The sequence below is a fragment of the Lissotriton helveticus genome, chromosome 12 (genome assembly GCF_964261635.1).
Source record: "Lissotriton helveticus chromosome 12, aLisHel1.1, whole genome shotgun sequence".
Lineage (NCBI taxonomy): Eukaryota > Metazoa > Chordata > Amphibia > Caudata > Salamandridae > Lissotriton > Lissotriton helveticus.
Window position 1 is genome coordinate 288670836 of NC_136073.1, and position 24960 is coordinate 288695795.

General features: G+C 44.0%; 1 protein-coding gene across 2 annotated transcripts in view; it reads right to left on the minus strand.

The window, feature by feature from the left end:
- Positions 1 to 945: 945 nt before the first annotated feature.
- SIAH1 (siah E3 ubiquitin protein ligase 1) overlaps positions 946 to 24960 on the minus strand; it is a 78140-nt gene continuing 54125 nt past the window's right edge. For both annotated transcript variants that reach the window (XM_078671216.1, XM_078671215.1), the window contains exon 2: positions 946 to 3396. In XM_078671216.1, coding sequence (XP_078527342.1) covers positions 2546 to 3394 — 849 coding nt within the window. In that variant the 5' untranslated portion in view covers positions 3395 to 3396 and the 3' untranslated portion in view covers positions 946 to 2545. The remainder of the gene's footprint in view (positions 3397 to 24960) is intronic.

Consider the following 24960-nt stretch of genomic DNA (forward strand, 5'->3'; position numbering starts at 1 on the left):
AGTTTATCGTTCACATATTCAGAATGATCAACATGTTAAAGTCTATGTTCTGATGTGGTAGGCCTCCATGCTGAAGTTAACAATGTGAATACTATGAAGTCCATTTTCCTCATGTTAATACCAATATCTGCATCACCATTAGCGTGCAAGAAGCAGAATGATGAAAATGCATAAGGAAGTACCAACAGTGGCCAGATGTGATTTTAAATTCTTAAATCTGCTATGCGGAGTTTCAATGGAAAAAGCTTCATCAGCATACAGCAAATGATGGAAAAAATATGCACCGGAATGACTATACTCTTAAAATTAGGGCACAAAATTAATTTAAACAAATTTAAGAATGTGCATTTGAGGTAGCCTCTTCATTTGCAACCTGCCAAACACAGGTTTCATTCTACAACAGACCCACACAATCTCTGGCAAAGTGCACAAAATAGAATAGCCGAGATCAGATACAGGCTATCATCAGATACAGGCTGTCATTTGACAGGCACATTCCAGTATTTAGTGTCATGTCCGAATGTACATGATCACTAGACAGATGTAACATTAATAGCTACATACATATTGCAACACTAAATTTGATATTGTGCAATTACTCATTTTGGCTAAGAGTAGACTTTTCCTGGAAAGGAAAGTGAAAAATGCTCAGAGAAATGTCAGTGGCTAAAACGTAACTGATCAATTATAACAACTGGAGGGGGGAGTGGACTGAATCTCTCACATTCTTTCAAGTAGAACAATACCTTTAGCGAAACCCATCAGATTGGAGAGAATAGCACCATGGGTTCTGCAGGATAGTGGTATTTTTACAAAGAATCTGAAATTTCTAGAAAACTCAAATTTACTGCAAAGTAATTTGAACGTTTTGTTTTTAATACAAATGAATAGCAGCCACCACTGGCAGCTAACTGTTTAAAGCCAATAGAGTAAGAATGTACTTCATTTTTAGTTAAATATGTAAAACTAGCTTTATTTTTTACAGCTTAAGATCAATCCCTGTACAAACCTTTGGTTCTTTGTACACCAGCCATTACAATATAACGTAGAAAAGTAAATAAAATCAACATTCATTCATGAAAATCCATAGAATTAATCATACAAAATGGTAAACTAATTGCTGGTCTGGTAGACCATGAACAGTCGTAATTAAAAGCCTGTGTCTTGTGCTTGTGGAGAGTTCAGAAAAATACCTTGGGAAACAAGATCTGGACATGGGCTAGGTAAAATGAAATTCCAACCATAATAGACTTCAAATAAAGATGTATTTAAAAAAAAAAAAATAATAATCTTAGATCCACTTTGAAAAAATAATAAACATTTACAATGACAATTATAATTGCATTATTAGTTATATACCAAGGCAAACTCAATATGCAACGTGCTAACAAAAAAGGTGGCAGTTTCAATAAAAATAGCAAATCCGAAGAACTGTTGCTTTGTTTTTAATCAGCGTAGTGTCGCTTTGAACAGCTTTTTTTAAGTTATGGTAATGAAGTGTTTAGGACTGGCTATAGAACTTGATATTGTACAAACTACTTTGTCGTAAATAACTCAAAGCTAAGAGGTAGTTTGACAGGTATTACTTTAATGACAAATATAAAAGATGTATTAATATATCTCACTTTTGAGACTTGATTTTTGATTCAAGAAATGTGGAAAGCAACGACTTGTACTGCAAAGCAATTGATAGAGGAACACAGCTATAATTTAAATCTTACTAAACCTCTTTGCAAACATGCCAGAACATTGTCAACACTTCTGCACAATTGCTTTAAGTTGTGTTTGCAGACAATAGATAACTTTTTTTTAAAAAGTATGGACCATCAATTTAGTTTTGTTGTGGCAATTTATCTGCCCTAGATGCTCAAACTTTCACAAATAACTTAATTTAGAAAAATGAGACTGAAAGGTATCAAATGAAAATAAGATTCGACTTCACCACAAGATATAGTTGATTACGAGGTACGAAGAACAAATCTTTGTGTGAAAAACCTGCAATACAGACAAGTCAAATTTACTGATGAAAAACTAGACGTTAATACAAATTAGAAATACACAGATTTTACACAAAACAGCAGCAAATACTATGTAGTGAATTACAAAAAAAAGAGAAGAAAAAGCAAATGGTTAGAGACCACTCATAATGGCTTGTCAAGGGGGAAAAATAAAAACGCACATAACAGCATCCTTTACACTGTACAATCTACAAACACATTGCAGAACTATTTTACATCATTTTAAGATTCAGACTTCTTTTTAATACAAAAGATGCCCATCTCAGGGTACATATATTTATATATATATATTTAGAGCAATATATATATTTCAGTGGTTTACTGTCGATTTAAATATATTAGTGTTACTACATGCAACTGGTTCCTGTACTTTAACCGTCTTACCTTTATTACCCTTCATACACCAAACGATCTAGCAAAATAGTTTGCGTCTGGCAGTAAATATCAGTAACGGTTAACTTTGTGTCGGTTGCCTTAAATGAAAGCAGTTAAACACTGGCCTGAAAGGAAAAAAAAGGACTGCCATTTCAGCACATGGATATTGTCACGTTGATGCCCAAGTTGCCATTTTCTGCAAAAAGTTGTGCAATGCTAGTATCAAAAACTAGACAGTCACTATTCATAATGGCTGTTGCAATTCCTTCATGAATTGATCGAGGAGTTGCTTCCCAAGTCAATCGTCGCCTATGACCATTAAGTTCCAACCGATAAGCAAAATTTTCAGCCTGTTTTCGTGTTCCTATAAGCTGGACGATGGCAAAAAATTGCTGATGTCCGTCATATTTCTCCTGTTTCTCCAAGACCAACATGAAATGAAAGCCGAAACAAGACTGCATCATAACCCAGTCAACTGCGCCAGGAAGATTAATGTCTGTAGCAAGAAAAACAATATCTTCTCCTTGTAAAGTTGTTATAGACTTATGCTGATGCATAAGATGTGGCATTACAGCATCCAAAGAACCTTGCCACTTGCAGGAAGCACCAGGGCAAGGACAGGAGTAGGGCCTGAACTCGCAGAGCTCTTCATGATCAGCTTTCTCTGTATGGGGCAAGGTCACCTCACATCCAGAAGAGGCATATTTACAAGGAAACAATACAGAATTGGCAACTTTTTCCATAGCCAAATTACGAATTGATCCCAAAGGGCCACGGCAAGTTGGACAACAAGTAAGTTTCGGTCGACAGTTGCTACAAACCAAATGGCCACTTTGACACTGAAGAATTGGAGGCAAGACATAGTCGAAACACACAGGACACTCGAAGAGACTGGCCAAGTCATTGTTGGATGCAGTCGTGCCAGTAAGAGCTGGAACCCTTTGAGATGGTGTACACTTTGAAGTACCTGTGGGAAGTGCAGTAGCAGTCTGACGGCTCATTTCTGTCAAAGAAATAAAAAAAAAACAGAATATGCATTTAATTCATACGAAGTAAAGCAGCAAAAAACATAAGTTAAAGGCACAACAGATTCTCATGGCTTCTGAGAATTGTTAAGAGAATGGAAAAAAAATTCAAACAAAAGATGTACAAAACATCATGTGCCTTCACTTGAACATTTTAAAGAGTTACATATTTTTAGTTAAGTAACAGTGATACTTGAGAATATAGTTGCATGCGTCATGCCCTTTGACTAACTAAAGATGATATAGTTGCATGCGTCATGCCCTTTATTGACTAACTAAAGATGACTAAGTTTTAAAAAGCCTGCTGAAGTTTAGTCAACACTGGGCAAGGATTTCATGGTTTAAACAATCCTTTTGATCAGTTTTTGAGCACTTTTAGGAGGGAGTCCTCTACAGAACACCCAATAGCTCAAATGGCGCAAAACAAGTCCTCACAAAAAAAAGTTATAAATGGATGAAGTATCAATGGAGAGAAATCAAAGTATTCAAATTCTGGCATTCACACAGTGAAAAGTTGTATTCAATGAGTATGCGTAACAGCTACACGCACAATAATCTACTAAACTGGTGTGAAGCTCACTTGACAATCCAGAAACAAGACTGGAGCCACGTCATGGATACACACCCGGACAACTGTATTTAAAAAGGAGTAGTTTCTGTCCTGTAACTCCAGTTCTGTAGTAGGGGTATCTCTGTTATAGTCATAATGTAGTGAATAGTCCCGCCCATGTGCGTGGACCCCGGCAATCAAAAATAATCTCTTAAGTTGTCAGAAAATTGCAGAACTGCAAAGACACTTAAGAGAAAATTTAAAGACTCTTAATGCAGCCTATATCCACAGGCTACACTGTCCAGTACTTCAACTAGAAAATTCCACCAAAAATCCACAAACAGCAAAGCCTGTCCAGATTTCCCTTGCTTTAACAGCAAACACCCTCAGATATGATAGAGAGGAAGGCATGGACAGACAAGCCCCATAGGCTGCCATTATGTGGCTTAAATAGGATACTGTGCCTTTAAGAGAACTTTCCAGAACTTCTCCCAGTATCCCAGAATGCATAGCAGGTCCCTCTCACTTTCAGTTCTTTTTGAAGGCGTAACACGCCAGACCTGTCGCATTCCTTAAAGGAACATCTCTCTCCACCGGGGAGGCGGGAGGGCGCTTATGACTATAACAGAGATACCCCTACTACAGAACTGGAGTTACAGGACAGAAACTACTCCTTCTGTAGTAGGGGATCTCTGTGTATAGTCATAATCTAGTGAATTGAGTGGCAAGCCCATCCCCACACCAAAGCGGCGGTGGAGAAAAAGAGAATTAACGCCACTATTGTGCGAACAAATTCCGCAGCGAAGCCTGCCCAACCTGAGCGTCTGCCCTGGCATCAGTGTCCAGGCAGTAATGCTTGGCAAAGGTATGAACCGACTTCCAAGTGGCCGCCTTGCAGATTTCTGCAATCGGAACATTACGGAGCAAAGCTGTCATGGCAGCTTTTCCCCTGGTGGAATGAGCCTTATTAGCTTTTTGGTAACATAACTGTATGCAGGACACAATCCACCTAGAGATAGACTGCTTAGAGGTCGCAAGACCCGTCCTGACAGATCCATAATTGATAAACAATTGGTCAGACCTACGAATATCTTTGGTCTTATCCAGATAAAATTTCAAGACCCTCCTAACATCCAGGGAATGTAACGACCTTTCCGCTGGAGATGAAGGATTCTGAAAAAACGTAGGCAAAGTTATGGTCTGGTTGGCATGAAAATCAGAAATAACCTTGGGAAGAAATTTAGGGTGAGTACGCATAACAACCTTAGCAGCATGAAATACAGTATAAGGTTCTTGGCAACACAACGCCTGAATTTCACTCACCCTGCGGGCCGATGTAATGGCCACGAGGAACGCCGCCTTCCAGGACAGGTGCTGTAACGAAGCCTTATGAATAGGTTCAAAAGGCTCCTTCATCAACCTGGACAGCACCACATTCAATTCCCACGAAGGCGAAGGAAGCCTGACACGAGGGAACACTTTCTTCAAGCCTTCCAAGAAATCTTTGATCACAGGGATCTGGAAGAAGGAAGTCTGCGAAGGGCATTTCCTGTAGGCAGTCAAAGCAGCAAGATGAACCTTAACAGAATGGACATTAAGGCCAGACTGCGCCAACTGTAGAAGATAAGGAAGGATGACATCCTCCTTACAAGTCGTCGGATCATAGTTCTTAGACTTGCACCAGATACAAAATCTCTTCCACTTGTAAGCATAGGAAGTCCTAGTGGAAGGTCTCTTAGACTCCTTCAATATGTCCATACAATCTGCAGGAAGATTCAGATGACCATATTGCATTAACTCAGGAGCCATGCCGCCAAACTCAAAGACGAGAGGTTGGGGGTGCAACATCAGCCCCCCGAACTTCGTGAGAAGGTCCGGCCTGCACGGCAGCCGAATGGGAGGAAGGAGAGACCGGTGAAGCAGGTCCGTGAACCACCACTGTCTGGGCCATTCCGGGGCATTCAGTATCATCCGCGCCCTGGACCGGGACAGCTTGATGAGAACCGTCGGAATCAGGGGAATGGGTGGAAAAGCGTACAGAAAGCTGTTCGACCAGTCGATCCATAACGCGTTCCCCAGCGTCTCCGGCTGGTAGTACCTGGAGGCGAAGCCTCGGCATTTGCTGTTTTCGGCGGTGGCGAACAGATCTACCTCTGGAGTCCCCCACCTTGCAAAGACTTCTCCTAGTACTTCGTCGTTTATGACCCATTCGTGGTTTTCCTGAATTAGTCTGCTCAGTGCGTCTGCCTGAACATTCTGCACACCTGGCAGATGGGTAGCCGTTATCGTCAGTCCTCGAGCCAGAAGCCAGCGCCAGATCGCCTGCGCCTCCTGCGATAGGGTGCGTGACCTCGATCCTCCCTGCTTGTTGAGGTAATACATCGTGGTCGTATTGTCCGTCTGCACAAGTAGAGTCGGTCTGGAAGGACGGATGAAAGGCCTTCAGCGCCAAGTGAACAGCTCTGAGTTCCAGGAAATTGATGTGGTACGTGGACTCCATCGGGGACCACGTCCCTTGAATCTGTAGGTCTTCGGAATGCGCTCCCCAGCCCTGGAGAGAAGCATCCGTCACGATAACCTGAGTGGGAATGTCCTTGTGGAAGGGAACCCCTCTGAGGAGATTCTCCGCTGAACACCACCACTTCAGAGACCGAAGAGCATGCAGAGATAGACGTATCTTGTCCCAAGATCCTCTCCTCTGATCCTCCAAGCACTCTTGCAACGGTCTCATGTGCAGCCGTGCATGTGGCGTCCGGAAGATACAGGAGGCCATCGATCCCAGTAGAGAAGACACCGTCCTCACTGTCGTGGATGGAGCGGTCATGAGAGCCCGAGCCTTCCGAAGCAGTGATAATCGTCGCTCCTCCGAAGGACACGCTTGCTGACAGCGTATCGATGGAGGCTCCCAAGTACTGAATGGACTGGAGTCGGAACCGACTTGGACATGTTGATGTGCAACCCCAGCTTGTTCAAAAGAACGCACGTCTTCTGGAAGTGTGCTTGCGCTACCGTGAAGGAGGAGGCCTTGATCAACCAGTCGTCCGGGTACGGGTAGACAAACACCTTGTTCTTCCTTAGGTGTGCTGCTACCACCGCCATGCACTTTGAGAATGTTCTCGGCGCAGACTTCAGTCCGAATGGCAGCACTGTGTATTGATGGTGATTGGCGCCGACTTGGAACCGCAGGAACTTCCTGTGTTTGTGTGCAATGGGCACATGGAAGTAAGCATCCTGGAGGTCGATGGCACACAGCCAGTCCCCCCGTTGCAACTGAGGATAAATCTGATGCAACGACCGCATGCGAAACTTTTCCCTGCGAATCCACTTGTTTGCTTGTCGCAAATCCAGAATGGGCCTGAACTCGTTCTTGTCCTTTTTTCGAACCAGAAAAAACCGGGAGTACAGGCCTCTTCCTCTTTGAGACAGAGGTACGACTTCGCTCGCCCTTTTCCTTAACAGGATATCGGCCTCCGCCTGGAGCTCTCGCAGCTGATACTGCGAGCCGACCGGAGGGATCGATGGAGGAGGGCTGGTGACCGAAGACTGTATCCATTGCAAACCATATTCAGCACCCACTTGTCCTGAGTAATTTTTCTCCACTCTGCCAGAAAAGATTGAATGCTTCCCCCCACCGGAGCGGGTAACAGTTGTCGGGGAAGTAAGTGCTCAGGGCCTAGACCCGGCCTGGCCCTTAGTCGCTGGTGCCGACTGATGGCCGCCTCTGCCCCTCTGGCGTTTCTGGAATGGTCTTCTGAACTGCTGCTGTTGTCCAGAAGACTGGCCACGCCCCCTGCCTTGACCACCGAACCGGCGCTGGAACGGACGGTACGTCTTCTTGGTCTCCTTGGGCTTCTCCAAACCCACCGCTGTGAGCGTTTCAGCTTCCGCCTTCATGCGGGCCATTTCGTCATCAGCGTGCTTCCCGAACAGGGTTTCGCCAGAGAATGGCAGATTGGGAACCCTCTGCTGAGCGTCCGTTTTCAGAGACGTAAGGCGGAGCCATGCATGTCGTCGCTGGTTTATTCCGTGGCAGAACCATGCGCCGCCAGAAGAGAAGAGTCGGCTGCAGCACTGATGACTTGATTCGCCACCAACATTCCTTCGTTAAGCACCTCCTGGAAGTCTTCACGCTTGTCTCGCGGAAGGAGCTCCGCAAATTGTTGAAGGGATTCCCAGAGGGCTCTGTCATACCGACCCAGCAAGGCAGTGGCACTAGCCGCTTTCATTGAGGTCGCCGAGGTCCCACAAACTCTTCTCCCAGATGAATCCAACCACCTAGATTCCTTATCTGGCGGAACTGTGGAGGAAGGCGTGGTGGCATGCTGTTTGCGCGCCGCCGTCACAATCACCGAGTCTGGAGGGGGCTCCAGCCTGAGAAAGGCCGGGTCCGAGTCCGGAGCCCGGTACTTCTTCTGCAGTCTGGAAGGCGCCGCCTTTGTCACTGCTGGAGTGAGGAAAAGATCCAGGGCTGGTTCTTCCAGGCCCGGCACCAGTGGTAGTAACGGCCGAGACAAATGCTTCTGATGGAGCGTCTCGAAGATGACCGAGGTCTTTGGAGTGGGCACCGTCAAAGTAATGCCCAATTTCGTCGCACCCCGTAACAGCACGTCCTGGAAGGACACCAGATCGTCGACCGGTGAAACCCTCGTGTCCGGCGAATCTGACAAGGTCGGGGAGTAGTCCCTGGTCCCAGACGACCGGGTCCGTGAACGAGACCTGTGTCTCCTGTGGCGCCGTCTAGATTGTGTGGAAGACCTGTGACGCGAACGTTCCCTTCTCCTGGAGCGGGAGCGTGACCTCCCAGCACGTGGGCGCTCCACCGGTTTCCGTGGAGGCGTCTTCCGTGGCCTGTCCTGGGGCTTTGGGGTAGGCGGGCCCTTAGGAGGTGTCGGAAGCAGAGGCAGCGACACCGACCTCGGCGGCCTATGAGGAGGGACCGGCGGTGGAGGCTGCCCCGCAGGAGATGGGGGAGGCAGGGAGGGGAGAGATGGCTTAGCCGGAGGAGCCTCCTTCGGTAGAGGAGGAGGGGTCACAGGCCTTGGCGGCGTATATACCACCGAGTACACCGTGCCCGATGACTTCTTCGAGGGAGGGGCCTGTGATCCAGATCCTCCAGAGCGTGAGCGACGCCTCCGACGTCCTCCACCAGATCCAGCGTGACTTTTGGCGCCAGAATCCCTCCTGCGCCTCTTAGAGGAGGTTGAGATCCTTGGTGACGCTGATCTCTTCCTGCTCGACGTCGAGCGCCGTTTTTCAGGCGTGGAACGGCGATCCCTCGACTCTGGCATCGAACGCCGTCTCCTCGACGTCTAGTGATTCTTCCTCGACGACGAACGTCGCCCCTTCGACGACGAGCGGTCAGACCTCGACGGCGAGCGTCGACTCTTTCTCCTCGACGACCGCTTCCTCGCGGTCCTCGACACCGAGGACCCACTCGACGTCGAACTGGTCGACGGCGAGCGGCGGTGTCGCTTCGACGGCGAGCGGCGGTGTCGCTTCGACGGCGAGCGCCGGTGTCTTAGTCGACGGCGATGCCTCGACTTCGACGCCGTCGGCGGTGACTTAGACGGCAGCCTAGCTAGGCCTCTCGGCGTCGATCTTCCACGCTGTCTCGACCCGGAGCCCCGGGGAGAAGGGGAACACACTGTCATCCCTCTCGACGTCGTCGATGCTATCGACGTCGACGGAGACCGGGACCTTTTGCTGGTCTTCCTGCCTCTGGGGAGCCCCCCAGAGGCCTCAGCCTGCCCAGACCCACCTGCAGCCTGCAGTCGCCTCCCTTCCAGGCCTTGGAGCCTAATCTTCTGCCTTTCCCTCAGGGTCCTCGTAGAAAAGGTCTGGCAGATGTCACAATCTTCAGGGACATGATCATCTGGGAGGCAAAGAATGTAGACGTCGTGTGAGTCAGTCTTGGCCTTCTTCCTTCCACATGCTGGGCACTTGTCGAATAAAGCAGGCATTTTAGTTCCCTAAAAGCCTGAACAAACACACAGAAGTGAAAAGGAAACACCAAGAATCAAATGAGAACACTTTTAAATCCAAAAAGTGTAAAAAAGTCCAATAAAAAGGAGAGCTCGATGCACAGGGTCCTGTAAGCAGGAGCCGGAAAAAAGAACTGAAAGTGAGAGGGACCTGCTATGCATTCTGGGATACTGGGAGAAGTTCTGGAAAGTTCTCTTAAAGGCACAGTATCCTATTTAAGCCACATAATGGCAGCCTATGGGGCTTGTCTGTCCATGCCTTCCTCTCGATCATTTCTGAGGGTGTTTGCTGTTAAAGCAAGGGAAATCTGGACAGGCTTTGCTGTTTGTGGATTTTTGGTGGAATTTTCTAGTTGAAGTACTGGACAGTGTAGCCTGTGGATATAGGCTGCATCATTTGTCTTTAAATTTTCTCTTAAGTGCCTTTGCAGTTCTGCAATTTTCTGACAACTTAAGAGATTATTTTTGATTGCCGGGGTCCACGCACATGGGCGGGACTATTCACTAGATTATGACTATACACAGAGATCCCCTACTACAGAAATATATATATATTAAAAGTTAAAAAAAAAAAAAAGAAAGAAATTTTTTTAAAAGAACTTACCTGGTCTCAAAAATTACACATTTAAACAGTATATTAAATATAGTTATAAAGTTGGCAACCGTATGTTGCAGTTAGTTAATTCCCATATTCACAGGCGATGAAGACTTGGGTGGGTCAAATTTCCCCTTTCCTCCCTCAACAAGGGAAATAATAGTATATTACACTACGTGTTTTATGTGCATTAAATATTACACTACGTGTTTTATGTGCATTAAATGTGTAAATAAAACAATAACTAGATTGTGTGTATGGATCAGTTGTCATCTGTAAAGTGATCTAAGAATAGAATAAAGACATTAATACAACTTAGCTGATGTGAGAAGACTGGGGGTAACATGGAGAGGGACCTTTGCACTGTAATAAGAGTGTGACTATTAGTACACTTTCAAATAACGGTTTATATACATATGTATGTAGTATGCTATTACCATAGTTGCGTGGGAAGAGAAAGCCTAGAGTGAGTCATGATTGCCCACAAGACTCAATGGTTAAAATAAACCAGGAAAAAAAAAACATAACTACACATCTGCATGTATTAGTTATGGCATGCTGATTTATACTTGTGCAGCAGTTATGAACAGTAGAATGCTACCAGATCCAGAACTAAAGGAGTTAAATCTGTGCAATGTGACAATCGTAAGTATGCTGTGTGGTTGGACCCAGCTTTCTTCTGTCAAATTATTCTAGAATGAAACCTGTGCGACAAGCCTTTATTCCCCTCAAATAATAGTGTGGTAATAAGTAACTTGACCTACACACCGTCGTAATAAATTAGCAAAAGTGTGTTTATCAATAAACAAAACCCAATAACATGCTTTATTTGGCCACATAAGCAGGCGTCACTGTAATTATGACAGAGCTGCACTGCATCATTGAAAAGTGGTTTTGCTTTTTTTAATAGCTCTGGTGGCTGCAGTGGAGGAAGGAAGAGCGAGGGTGGATAAAGGAAGCAGAGCAGCACTAATTTTAGTGGGTCTCTCTGCCGCCTTTGATACGGTCCACCATGCACTATTTATTAAGCGTCTGCATGCCTCAGGAACTCTGCAATAACTCTGAGGTCATTTCTGGCAGACAGAATACAGTAGGTGGAGATGGCAGACACAAAGTCCAGCCCCTTCTCACTCCCCTGTGGGGTGCCGCTGGGCTCGGCACTTAGTCCCAATCTTTTTAACATGTACGTTACACATTTCCCCTCCCCCACCCCGGTAAAGCTCATCCACAATTTTGGTCTGACCGTACTGTCCTACGCGGACGATACACAGATAGTGGGATCCATGTCATCACAGGCTGAGAAAGATGCAAGAAATGTTTGCAGCTGTATGGCGGCAGTCGCAAGTTGGATGCGGAGCTATTGCCTCAAGCTAAACTCTGACAAAACTGAGGTATTTTTGGGTATGAGACCTCCTTTTGGAATGCATCCTGGTGGCCGTCCGAGCTGGGCAACCTTCGGAAGCCAGTGCAGAAGGCAAGAAACCTATGAGTCATTTTTGACACAAAATTGTGTTTCTCTGCTCAAATTAATGCAATAACCTTAAGGGGCATTTTCATGTTGCGGGTTCTCCAAAAAGTCCACTTGACTTACAAAAGACTGCAATGATGGCCCTAATCGCATCCAAAATGGATTACTGTATTGCTCTTTATCTAGGCTCCTCCAAAGATCCGATAAAACAAGAACACTTCTGAAAATTCCCAAGTTCAAACAAGGTTCTCATCTATTGCATGGTCTTCAATGGTTGCCAGAGGAGAAGAGGATCTCTTTTAAAGTGTTGTGCCTAATGCATAAAGCTCTTCAAGCCAGTCTTACTTCCAAGAATGGCTCTCATGGCACACATCAAGCAGAAATCTTAGATCTAGCTCTGCGTCTATAGTCATGGTCCCTAGAATTAAGAGAGTAAACTGGGCAGCAGAACCCTGGACTATCGGGGGAAAGTTATGAAACTCCCTTGCCCTCCGCTCACAACTGACACTGCAGCTATCCAGAAAGCAGTTAAAGACCTGGCAGTTTCCACTTTAATTAGCAGAGTCACCCAATTTTCCCCCAGCCCGCTGCCCCTCTTTTCGTTTTTTGATCTGCTCAGCGCTAAGACACTCTAGGGAAATGCGCGCTCTATACAATTATTTCATTCATTCAATATTCCTATAATTGTGGACACTGTGGGTAGATTGCCAGAAATCTGAGAAATAGTTGCAGTTAGCTAAGGTCCAAAGTGCCAGGGGTGGGGGCATGAAGGGGTGTTGAAAAGCCAAAGTTTTCCCATTGTAGTTTCCACAGGAAGTTTTGATTGTGTCTACAGCAACAATCACTGAAGAGATATGCATCAAACTTAGTATGAAAGTGAAACTGTACTCCAAAAGCTTTTTCTAGGCTTATTTTTGAAAATCCATTTAGTATGTTGAGATGAGCAGTTTAAAGAATTGCTAAGCAGGCTTAAATGGGTAAATACTTGTATACCTGTGCATTTATTCTATTCAAAGTCAAAGTCAAAGTCAAAGTCAAAAAGCTTTATTTCGATAAAAATTCATTATCATAAAAGCAAAACAATAATGATAATTTTTACAATTTACATTATTACATTTTAAAAGAAGAAAAATTCTATATTCCTGGCCCGATTTAGAGAAAAGAGTTTACTCAATAACACATAGCCAGTTGATAACAAGAGTTTAAGACATTAGCAGAATAAATATTCTTTAAAAAAAGAATTAAACAGAGTGTTTTAGCTTTCTGGCTCGAATAGCCCAAGCCCAGAATAAAAATTTGGCTAGGGCACACACATAGGGTACATAGCTGTCCGAAACAAGTATCCTAATTGCCACATCATGACTCCTAGTTCCCAGCTGACGGCATAGGTTCTTCAACCACACCCTTCTTGGATTAGCGTATTCCTTACAAACAAATAAGAAATGGGCTAGTGTCTCTGGATAAGCTAGGCATGATGGACATAAATCGGTTTGGCCTATACAAGATTTCCATGTTTTGGTAAAAGTATTCAGTGGCAAAGTACCTGTTCTAAATCTAAAATACAAAGACCGGGCAAAAGGTTTCCCGATTATATCCAAATAGGGTTCTCGCCTGGGACAGTCTTTAAACATCAAAAAGTCCTCTGTAAGCCTACCAAGGGACGTGCTAGAGTGTCTTTGGGAGCAAATCCAATCCCGATAGAGCTTTTTGAGTGTTTGTTTTGGGGGTGAGGTTCTGCTTAGCCAAGAATCAAGTAGGCCCAATTTGGACAATAGATTTTTCATGTCTTTTAACCATTTGATTCTGGCCCAGCTAGGTGATGCCATTATTTCTTCGAGACCTCTGGCGTAGCCACTAAGTTCTTCTACCCGCCAAATACGGGCCCATAATAGGAGAGGGCGGAATTTCGCAATTTCGCCGATCTGGGTGCAGCCAAGGTCCATGAATAAAGGTAAAAGTGGGGTACTTTGAGGGAGGGACATTATTTGTCTGCAGAAATTATTCTCAGATCTTTGCAGAGCTTCAGTAGATGCAAAGCCCCAAAGTTCCGCCCCATAAAGGGCAGAGCTGACACCTTTGGCAGCGTAGATCTCAAGGACTGTTCCTATTGGTTTGAATGTACTGGAACGTTGCTCCCTTAAGAGGGCACCTGTAACCCTTTTGTGGCTCAGCAGCATCTTATCTAGATGGGGCGTCCAATCCATTTTGTCTGAAAGGCGTATCCCTAGGTAATCAAATACCTTTACCCTTTCCAGGGGCTCAGAGTTTAAAATAGGGGGACGCACCTGTTGTTTGGGGGGATTGAGGACCAGGTACTTTGTTTTATTAGTATTAATTACCAGGCCCCGATCAGTGCAAAAGAATTGGAAATTGTCCAAGAGTTTCTGTAGTCCCATAGGAGTTTTGGAGATTAAGAGCGTATCATCCGCGAAGAGGAGGGTCGGTATGCGTTCACCAGCCAGGGATGGTTCGTCAGATGGAAATTTAAGTAGGTGCTCAACCACCCCATTAATGTACAAAGAAAAAAGGGTGGGAGCCAGAACACATCCCTGGCGGACCCCTCTCTCGACCGGGATGCAGCCCGTTTTCTCCCCTCCAGAACCCCACCTAATTTGGGCAAAGCTGTCCTGATGGAGCCTGACCAGTAAGGATAATAAATACTGTGGCAGCCCCATGCTAGCCAGAACCTTCCATAATGAGTCCCTAGGGACAAGGTCAAAGGCAGTCTTTAAATCGATGAATGCGAGATAAAGACTGCCCTTGCCTATCACTACCACCTTCCAATATATCATCATAAGCCTAAATGCTTGCTCTATCGTTCCAGTACCTACTCTGAAACCAGCCTGGAAATCGGTGAGAATTTTGTTTTCTTCCACCCAGTTAAGTATCCTGAGTAAAAGAACTTTACCGACAACTTTTTGGCTGACATCTAGCAATTATTCTATTCACCGATTTTATAAAGTGCATGGCTACCCGAACATTGGGCTTCCCAGCACTATTGGAGTGGTTGTAGTGAGTGAATAAAAAAAATTTGGGGGGCAGATATAGGTTTAATATCGAGAATCATGATTCGAGACTCCTGTTATATTTTGAATATGACAAATGTGATTGGATGGATAAGAGCTTTGAAAACCAACCAAACGTTTGGAAATCTAATCAATTCCTATTCACGATTTTTGCACTATGTAAAAATTGCTTCCAAAGCCATGTGGGCGAACCTCAAAGGTGCCCAACTCCCTTGGGACTGTGGATGGGTGCCAGGACGCATGGAAAATAACAGACCCACCACAAGAAAGGATTTAAAAAAAAAAAAAAAAAAAAAAAAACGAACACTTTATCTGGCACGTGATTTAAAAAAAACAAGATTTGATCGTGATCGCTGAAAATCTGAGGATCAAATTATGTGATCAAACACAAAGAAGGGAGTGAAGCGATATCAGGCATGGACTCAATCTCCTCTATAAGTTACGAAAAAACAGAGTCCACTCAGAATTTACAAAACAAAGTACTAACCTTCCAAAAACTGACTAAACCCAAGTGAACCGTTTGGTTACTAGCATGGGATAGCAATAACGTTTTTTAAAATAACCCTCATCCACCAAAAGGTCCCTTGGTGGCATGCTTCATCATCGCGTTCTTCCGGCCCACTGCGGGGTGGGGTATGCTACGACCGGCAAATACGTGGGAGAAGTTTGGAGTTAAGTAAACTATGTGTATTGGTGTGAGTGGAAGGGTCAGGAATGAGCGAGTTTTAAAAAATACCTGACTTTATGGAAAAGCTAAACTTTAATGCTCCCTGTAGCTGGTATTGATAAAAAACTGGGGAAAAAAGAAGTGAAAAAAGCTTTAATGAGCAGCTCCCTCGCTGGTCGACATGTTTCGAAGCCTATCCCTCAGCTTCTTAAGACCAAATACAATGCTCCCGGTTACCACGGACTAATGCCTAGTGCTGTTAGCCTATTAGGTGTTTCAGATTAATATACTTCCGTGCAAGACATTAGTTCGATACCTACTTGGTAATATTCTTTAATAGAACGAATGTACAATTTCTTAATTTTGACAGCTGCGTGAGAGCCTTGCTGCCGGGTGCTGTCTTTTACTAGAAGATAAACCTCTCCAAGATGACCGCCCTCCAATGGACCCATTTCCTGGTTGGAATATATTTCAGGAAGTGTGTTCGTTGGTGTGTCGGAACACTATTGTGCCTTCCTATTACATTTCATTAAAAAAATGTAGCAGCGGTATTTCTACATAAAATAAAAACTATTATTGTGATTAACCTGTAATTTATGTTCAAAGAAGATATAAATCACAATTTTTCCTCACACAATTAGGGTGAAGATATGTAATACCAAGGAGCACCTAGACTACTAATTATAGTTGCTTCTACCCTTCCAGATTGTCAAAATTAATAAATAGTATATTTGTTGTATTAAGAATATTACTGAGTAGGTATCGAATGAATGTCTTGCACAGAAGTATATTAATCCGAAACACCCAATAGGCTAACACTAGGCATTAATCAGAGTGGTAACAGGGATCATTGTATTTGGCCCTGAAGAAGCTTAGAGGTAGGCTTCGAAACATGTAGATCAACGAGGGAGCTACTCAGTAAACCTTTTTTCCCCCAGTTTTATCAATACCAGCTATAGGGAGCATTAAAGTTGACTTTTTCCCATAAAGCCAGGTATTTTTTTTTTTAACTCACTCATTCCTGACCCTTCCACTCACACCAATTCACATAGTTTACTTCAATCCAAAGTGCTCCCATGTATTCGTTGGTCATAGCACGCCCCGTCCCGCAGCGGGGTGGGAAGAACCAGATGATAAAGCATGCCACCAACTGACCTTTTCGTGGGTGAGGGTTATTTTAAAAAAAACTATTGCTTTCCCATGCTAGTAACCAAACTGTTCACTTTGGTTTAGTCAGTTTTTGGAAGGTTAGCATTTTATTTTGTATATTCTGAGTGCACTCTGTTTTTTCACGATCAAATCATTTGAGATAGAAACATGTTGGCAATATCTGCAAATTTGGTGGCAAATGCAGTGAATCCATAATTTGGAAACCAACTCTGAAGCCATAGAATATCCGAAATCCACCGAACCTCACAATTGCCAGTTTTAGTACCAATTTATCAAAGAAACAAAAAAGGCCTAACAATTCTCATTACAAATCGGTGCCCACTGGTAGCCTGAAAAAGCCATTCTCTTTAAAGTGCGACTAACCGCCCAAAACAAGCATTGGCAAATCTAATCGGTTTTGCCTATACGAGATCCATTTGCTTTGTTAATTAAAAAAAAAAAAAAAAAACATGATGCACACTAGGGCATGGCCTGTCATTGTACATACCTGTCATATGGTATGGTTTGGCTGGTTTCGTACGGTATGTCTAGGTATTGTATGGTTTGGCTTATTGTACAACATGGCATGCTATGCTTTGGCTTGTTACTGTACAAGATGGTATGTTCTGTTATTGTATAGTGTGTTGTCATTGTATAGTATAATATGGTCTTATTGTACGATATGGTACAGTATTATAAGATGGTGTGGTATTTTCTGGTATAACCTGTCATAGTATAGTATAGTATGGCATGCTATGGTCTGGCCTGTTGTACATTGCAAAGTGTGTTAAGAGCCCTCACTATATTATACGGTATGACCTGCCATTGTATAGTATGGTTTGGACTTTTATTGTATATGGTATAACCTGTCACAGCAAGGTATGGTGTATTGTTATTTAACATGGTATGGTATAGGACTGCCTGCCACAGTATAGTATGATGTGGCCTGTCACTGTATAGGAAGTATAAGTTCTGCGAGGGGGTTTGTAGTATTCAGAAAAATAGGCGCACTACAGGTTGCGGTGAAGGAGTAGATATCAAAAAAGGTTCAAAGGTGCCGCTTGGTCAGAGGAAACCCTAAACCTCTGAAAAGAGTTGGAATAGAACCTCCTCTTGTTTAAATGAACAAAGTCCAGGGCACACTTAGGAGTACATTATACTGTGAGAGTAATCACATACGTAATGAAATGATAAAATCGTACACCAATTATTCTTTTCAAATATTATAGTTTTATGAGTCACGTATCCGGATAACTACGTCATAACTCTGAGAGACCGGCCTACAGCCCGTTTCACACAAGACGGCATTACCCGCCGATTCTTGGGGATTTTAACCTTACACCTCGGCTCCTGGCTTGACACTACGGCCGCAGTGGGCCCTTTGTTGGTTTTGAACACTACCCGACTAGGAGCGGGTTGGAATTATCACCGGTCCCCCGATACCGCCCCATTCCACGTTCTTCAGCCCTGAAGAGTCACGGGTATTTCCCGTATTTACGAAACACGTGTCGGCTGGTGCATGTTATTAGGATCTCCTGGACAGGAGTTCCTTTCTGACTCCTAAAACCATCATATTTGAAAAGAATCATTGGTGTGCGATGTTATCATTTCATTACGTATGTGATTACTCTCACAGTATAATGTACTCCTAAGTGTGCTCTGGACTTTGTTCACTGTATAGGAAGTACGATTTGGCATTATACAGTAAGGTATGGCATAAATTACCTTCATTGGCTAAAGTGTTTGCATGTTTACTCTGCTGTACCTCTTCTCCCTGCTATTAGATGAGCTATTCTTATAAAAAGATAAAATGGCATGAAAAGAAAGAAAATTTTAAACATTAAGTAAGTCCGTTGCTGCAGTACCGCCCTTGAGCTTTTAAACACCTAATATGTCCATGGCTATAGTGTCAAAGTGCTTCACTTTGAGAGCAAGCAGAGGAAAGACACTAAACAAGGAGACTAATCCGTTCTTGGCGCATGAATCGAGAAAATGAAACTGGTACTCGCCGACCCATGAGACAAGAAAATGAGTGACAAAGTGAAGACAACCAATGGCAAGTCCCTCTTAATTTAACAAAAGATCTCACAGCACATGCACATCCTCGGGCAAGAACTAAAAAATACTGTTGCACCTGCATGCATCTGTACTAAATGTAGTTAGGTAACCACAACTCAAAACACCAGCAGTGTCAGTGCACAGCGGCAGTTGTCTGCTCCCATCAATCAAGCAAACAGTGTCTAAAGGAAGGTGAAATGTTTGTCCAGACAGCATTAATATGTACAAATTACGAAATAATACATACTATTAAAGAAATGTGCTGTACTATGCAGCATAATTCAAGTGACCCTGATATAAGTGTTCAGAAGAAAAAAGAAAGGTTATAGTGATGTTATAGTTGAGTGAAAACATCGGCTTAAACAAGAGATTTTAAGCTTATAATGAAATATATATATATATTTGTTATAAAGCTCTCAGAGAAGGGCAGGGAAGGCTGGGGTAATGGAAGTTGCCATTTACAAGCAAGAGATCAAACAGCTCATACAGGTTGGATGCTAGGAGATATTCACCCCAGAAGCATACAGGGCTGCAGTACATTACCAGGATGCCATTCAGGCTGCCTTATGGAATGGTGGGATGGTGGGGCAGGGGTTCTGGGTCTTGGTAGATTGTGAGGAGTACAGCTTTATAAGAAAGGATCATCCAAGGGGGCCGGCGTATTGTGTGTTACCTAAAGTGCACAAAAGGTGCCACTAATCCTCCGAGGAGACCAATTGCATGCTCGAAACAAGGCTTCCTAGAAAATAAGGCAAGTTAAATGGACTTCTTCGCTTCCCCCTTTAATGCTTTGCCAGCATACTGCAGGGATAGTGGAGATTTCACTAAAATACATAATGTCGAGTGGGATAATCATGAGTGTCACGTAACGTACACCTGATGCATTGGGTAGTACAAGCATGTGCGCACTCCCTCAAAATTAGGTTTCAGTTTACTTGAACATTAAGCATTTCTCAGTATGATACAATACTGTTTGAAAGTAAACCTTTTTCTCCATTTTCTCAATTTTTCGAAAGAAGGTCGGGCACGCAATAGGCACATGCTTCACCCCCAGTTTCGCAATTCTTAAAATTGGCTGGTGGGAGGAGCAGGTGGTCTGGGTGGAGGATAACCAAAAATACATGCAGAATGTTTTGATATGGACTCCCTATAGCCACGATTTATATTTGCTTTGGAAAGGCCCCCCATGAGGAAGTGCATGCGTTTCTGAATAACAATTATAACCTATGGTTTACCACCACTTGAAGTACCAAAGAACCAGAAATGTTAGGCTGTGGGTGGAAAGTGGGAGAGTACATACCAAAATACTTTGCAAGGTAAATGCGTGTTCCACTACAGCAATCAATATCCCCAAAACTTGTTTAACAGTATCTCCCAGGGGTAAATGATACGACTTAAGTGTATGTAGCACAAACACAGAGGTCAGAAAACAATTGCTAGAACAGGGTATATACGGCCATGGTATTATGTTTGGCTGAAAAAAAGTTTAACTGCAGTTACAAGGAACCAACTATTATATTGGTTCCTTCTAACATGGACAGGAAGACATGAGGAAGAGGAAAGGGATAGAGAAAACGTGACCGAGGAGAGAGAGAGAAAAGAAGGAAGGGCACGAGCGACACAATAGGGTCACCAAGGAGAGATGGGTAGAAGCAGGGAGGTGGGAATGGACAGGAGAAGTGGAGCAGAGAGGGACAGAGACCCAAGGGCGGCTCCCTACGCTCTTAACTCTCACCTTAAAAAACACTTGAGCTTTGTGTCTCTCTTCCCGTGGCGACGGCCAGCAGGACCCAAAGCTGAGGAGTGGGGTCAGTGCTTTACATGGGCATGCACTGTCCAGTACCGAGTACCCACACTTCCTACGTTTGAAAGAACGAGCACAGTCACTTCTCAGGAGTGGCGCAATAAATCAGCGCTCCACTACATTTGGCTACAGCTGCGCTCACTGTACACATATCACATGCATCTCAACAGCGAACAGGCACTCTAAAACACTGGAAACGGTCACTTCTATATTTCCATTTCAGGCATGGTAAGCACTGGCGTAACGAAAAGTGAGGGGGCCTCCCTGCACGGTACGTAGGGGGGCCCCTCCAGGCTCAATCAGGAGCTCTCCCAGCCAGAGTTCTGTGCCTAGGGGGCCCCTTGGAGCTATAGGCCCCCCGCACCGCGTGGGCTGCGGGGGCCTGTGTTACGCCCCGGATGGTAAGGATGGCGGGGGGACGATAGAGCGCGAATGATGGAGTGGGGTGCAAGCACGTCTCTCACTCGAGCAAACTGCTCCAACTCAACTCGCCTTTTCCCTTCTCTTTCCATGCGAATATACTTCTCTCCCCTCCTCTTTCCCGCCTTCATTACCTGTCTACTTCCCCAGCTCCTTCCCCCTCCCCTGAATCTTTCCCCTTGCTTGATTTTCCCCTCTCGTATTTGTGCTTATTGTTTATCTTGACCTTACTCTAATAACTGTGTAACCTTTGTAACGCGTAACTATGACCTGATGCTCATGTAAAGCGCTCTGATACCTCCGGGTCTAGCCAGCGCTAAATAAAACCTTTAAAATAAATAAAAATATTTCAACGAGGACAAAAACTCCAAAGATTCATGTACAAGTTTAATTAAGACGCAAAATTCCTCCTCTAGTAGGATTAATAACTTCATTAGTAAACACTTTGAAGAAAGATACATTAATAGGCTCAGAAGTACCATCAAAGCCCTCCATTATATATAGAAGGAATAGTAAACTGGGGGACTACCTCACACATAGCGATCATAAAGGGACCCACACTGTCACAACACGGCTGACTAAATGTAATGGATTTTATAGATCCGGTCATTGTAAGGCTTGCAGACATGCATCTAATACTAAAAGATTCTTTACATCTGGAGGGGCAGAAAAGGGAAATCAAGTCATTGATTAAACGGTGCATCGGATTTCTGTATTCACATTCTTCAGTGTCCATGTTCACTCATATGTGGTTAGCACTTTATTCCCCCTCAGAAAGTGCATCCTGGAATACCAATGTGTGATCAGAAATTTCGATTGCGTTTCCAGTGACAAGACATTTCTCACAGGCACATGAGGGGCATGTCTAGATTCGGGTTCTTTGCGATTGATCTATTAGAGAACATACGAGTTGGAGATCAGGTGAAATTACTAAAACAGAGACTCAAAGTATATTTGCCCGTTGATGGAAATCTGTGGATTAAGCCAACAGGGGTTCTACATGGACCAAAACAACTTTTATGCATATGAAATGGACATATGTACCTGAGCCATGCAAACCGTGTTAGACAGATGTGTCATTTATACCAGTGAGGGTGAGATCAGGGCACCTGCCTGGAATAATGACCCCCCGTTTGTGATTTGATAATTGGGATATGCAGAAGTATCATTATCTTATATAACTAAGGTTCATCACGGATGTCATAAAGAAGAAACGGACACTTGGCCACCATACTTTAATCTGGATCCATTGTTGAATTCTGGAATAGGAGTATTTGAGCCTCCAAATTCATTTTAAGACGATCAACGGGTTTTGCATAGGTAAAATGTGACTACACTGTTACAGAATATAAATGAATGAAAGATATTTATGAAAATTAGCAGGCTGTTTAAAGCCGAAAAGCATTGTAGAAGTGGAGTTCAGTGTAACAAATCAATTAGTATTTTGCACACGCATCCTGGAGTGCTCGCTTTTTCATTTGGTGTTGACCGGATGTGTGTGTGGGTGTATACGAGAGAAATTAACTAAATTATATATCATGCCCTCACCTCGCACAATGTTGTCATCAATTATGTCATTTCGGATATCAGTAATGTTATCAATTATATCATACAACATGCCATGAGTGATGTAAAATGTGAGGCCACAAGTAGTGAAAAGCAAGGGGTGAGGTATAATTACTCCAGTTAACTATAACTGGGGAAATTGTGTTGTGTTTTTTTAAAGTTTAGAAATCTTTCGTTGAAAAACTCACATTTTCACCTAACGTTACTTTCGTTTTCAAAGAATTTCCAGTGGTAGTTTTCTTTAACGTAAAGCAATATTTTTCAGCATGTCTACCTATGCAAATCCCCGCCGCACACAGCCTTTGTCATTAATTGACCTTGAAAGTAAGTCCAGCTGAGCCACTTGCTAGTTACGTTTGCAACGGAGGAATACTATCAAGTGAGCTATCTATCCAGCTGACCAGGTGTGTCCGCTCCTATTTGCATCATGTATGAATAACAATTCACTCTTCGTTCTGATGAACATCTTTGAATCACACGGATGTTACAGCTCCATGTACTGTGTTACAGCAAACAAATGATGGACAGAATGCTGACAATGTAAACATTCTGCCCCAGTCAAAAGATCCGGGTTAAATCCATTGTTCTTTTGCCCACTTCACCACCCCAGTTTGGACCCAGCCATATGCAAATCAGTCTTGACCCTGAACCCCATGGGAACAGTCCAGACCGAACTGCCAGGTCAGGTCCTCCCTGGACCGGAAACAAGCATCCTGGGAACGGTTTCAGGGTATATCACCCATTTTCAGCCAGGCTAGCTTGAATCCATGTACAGCAAAGCCATCTTACTAACGTCAAGTAAATGACTGACATGTCCTTGTCCCTCGCTTCGTTTTGTCTGTAGGTGCTCGCAGTGGCACTGGGACAAAGTGCTGTGATGGGCCAAGTTCCCACAATTATTGCATCTTTTACTTCTTAACCAGGGTTTGTGTAGGGCATTCCTTGATTGCATTTGGGACGCCTCCCCCACGGTCATACAGTGTGCATGTAAAGCATCTGTGTACGAGACATGAAAGCCTCGACATTAGAATAAGCATAAAGCTCTTGATAAGTTTCTTTGTAATGGAATGCAGACATGAATGATCCTGCAGTTCTGAGTTAGGTGCAGAAAAACCTTGTTTCAGGCAGCCATCGAGGAGGTTTGTTTCAGGCAGCCATCGATGAGGTAGGCATTACTATTAGCTGAAGGAGGTTTTCATCCATTACGCCAGTGTGCCTGTGCCCCGATAGGTCAGGAGAGCCTTGAATGTGCAAAGTTCAGAGCTGGGCCATCGTTGTGATATCTAAATAACAGTTCAGCCCAAGTAGTCAGAAGTGGCGCATGGATAGGGTTGGCAGATAAGTCTTCAATGCCTGTTTAGCACGCTCGCACGCAGTCACATTGTGCTGCTGTCCGCTGGAAAAGCAAGTACAGATACAGATTTTAAAATGGGTAAATTAGTTTCGCTTACCTTACAGTACACATTTTCCGTAAAGAATGACTTATGATCTATTTAACAGTACAAATAATCTGCTTTTATAAGACTGTAATGATGAGAAAACAGTCAACTTTTGCGAATATAAGACAGCAGGGTGCAAAGAAAAATACATAGAGTTGTCCAGGAACTTGAAGAAGCTGCAAAGTCAGGATTTAAAGTTAGGTCTCCTTGATTGTAAAGTAGAATTTTCTTTAGGACGAGACTGGCACCTATACAGCAATGACTTTAGTGGCGTTCTATTGATCTCCAACTTCACTTCCTTACAACCTGCTCTGGGGGACCAAGAAGGGCCACTGGCACCAAGAGCCGGTTGAGCCAGAGACCAGTTGGGAGAGCTTTAAAGTGGGGCAGGCCTATTATTGGCAGGCGGCCTTGGGGTTTGCTTCTGGGCTGCCTTCTGCTCCCGGTAGCTGCATTGTCACATACATTGACAGCTCAGTAGTGTGACAACTCAGGAAGAGCTCACATGCACAGTTCTCAGAATAATCATGACAGCCAGGGGAGCTCAGAGCCATTTGCCCATGTTCCACCTTCACACCCCCTGCTGGCCCGAATTACCTACAACCGAGCATGCCCAACAATGAAGGTGTCGCTGGATGGTGCCAGCACTTGTGTTTTGGGTGTGTGGCGTAGCATGTAAAATTACACATCCACTTCCGCTACACAAAATGTATGAGATTAGTTATGAAGAAAGCGTAATCTTTTCCCCTGACTATGAATATGGGACTCCTAACCAAGCATCAGTGAAGGTGCAAGCTGCTTACGCAACATCACGGGCTG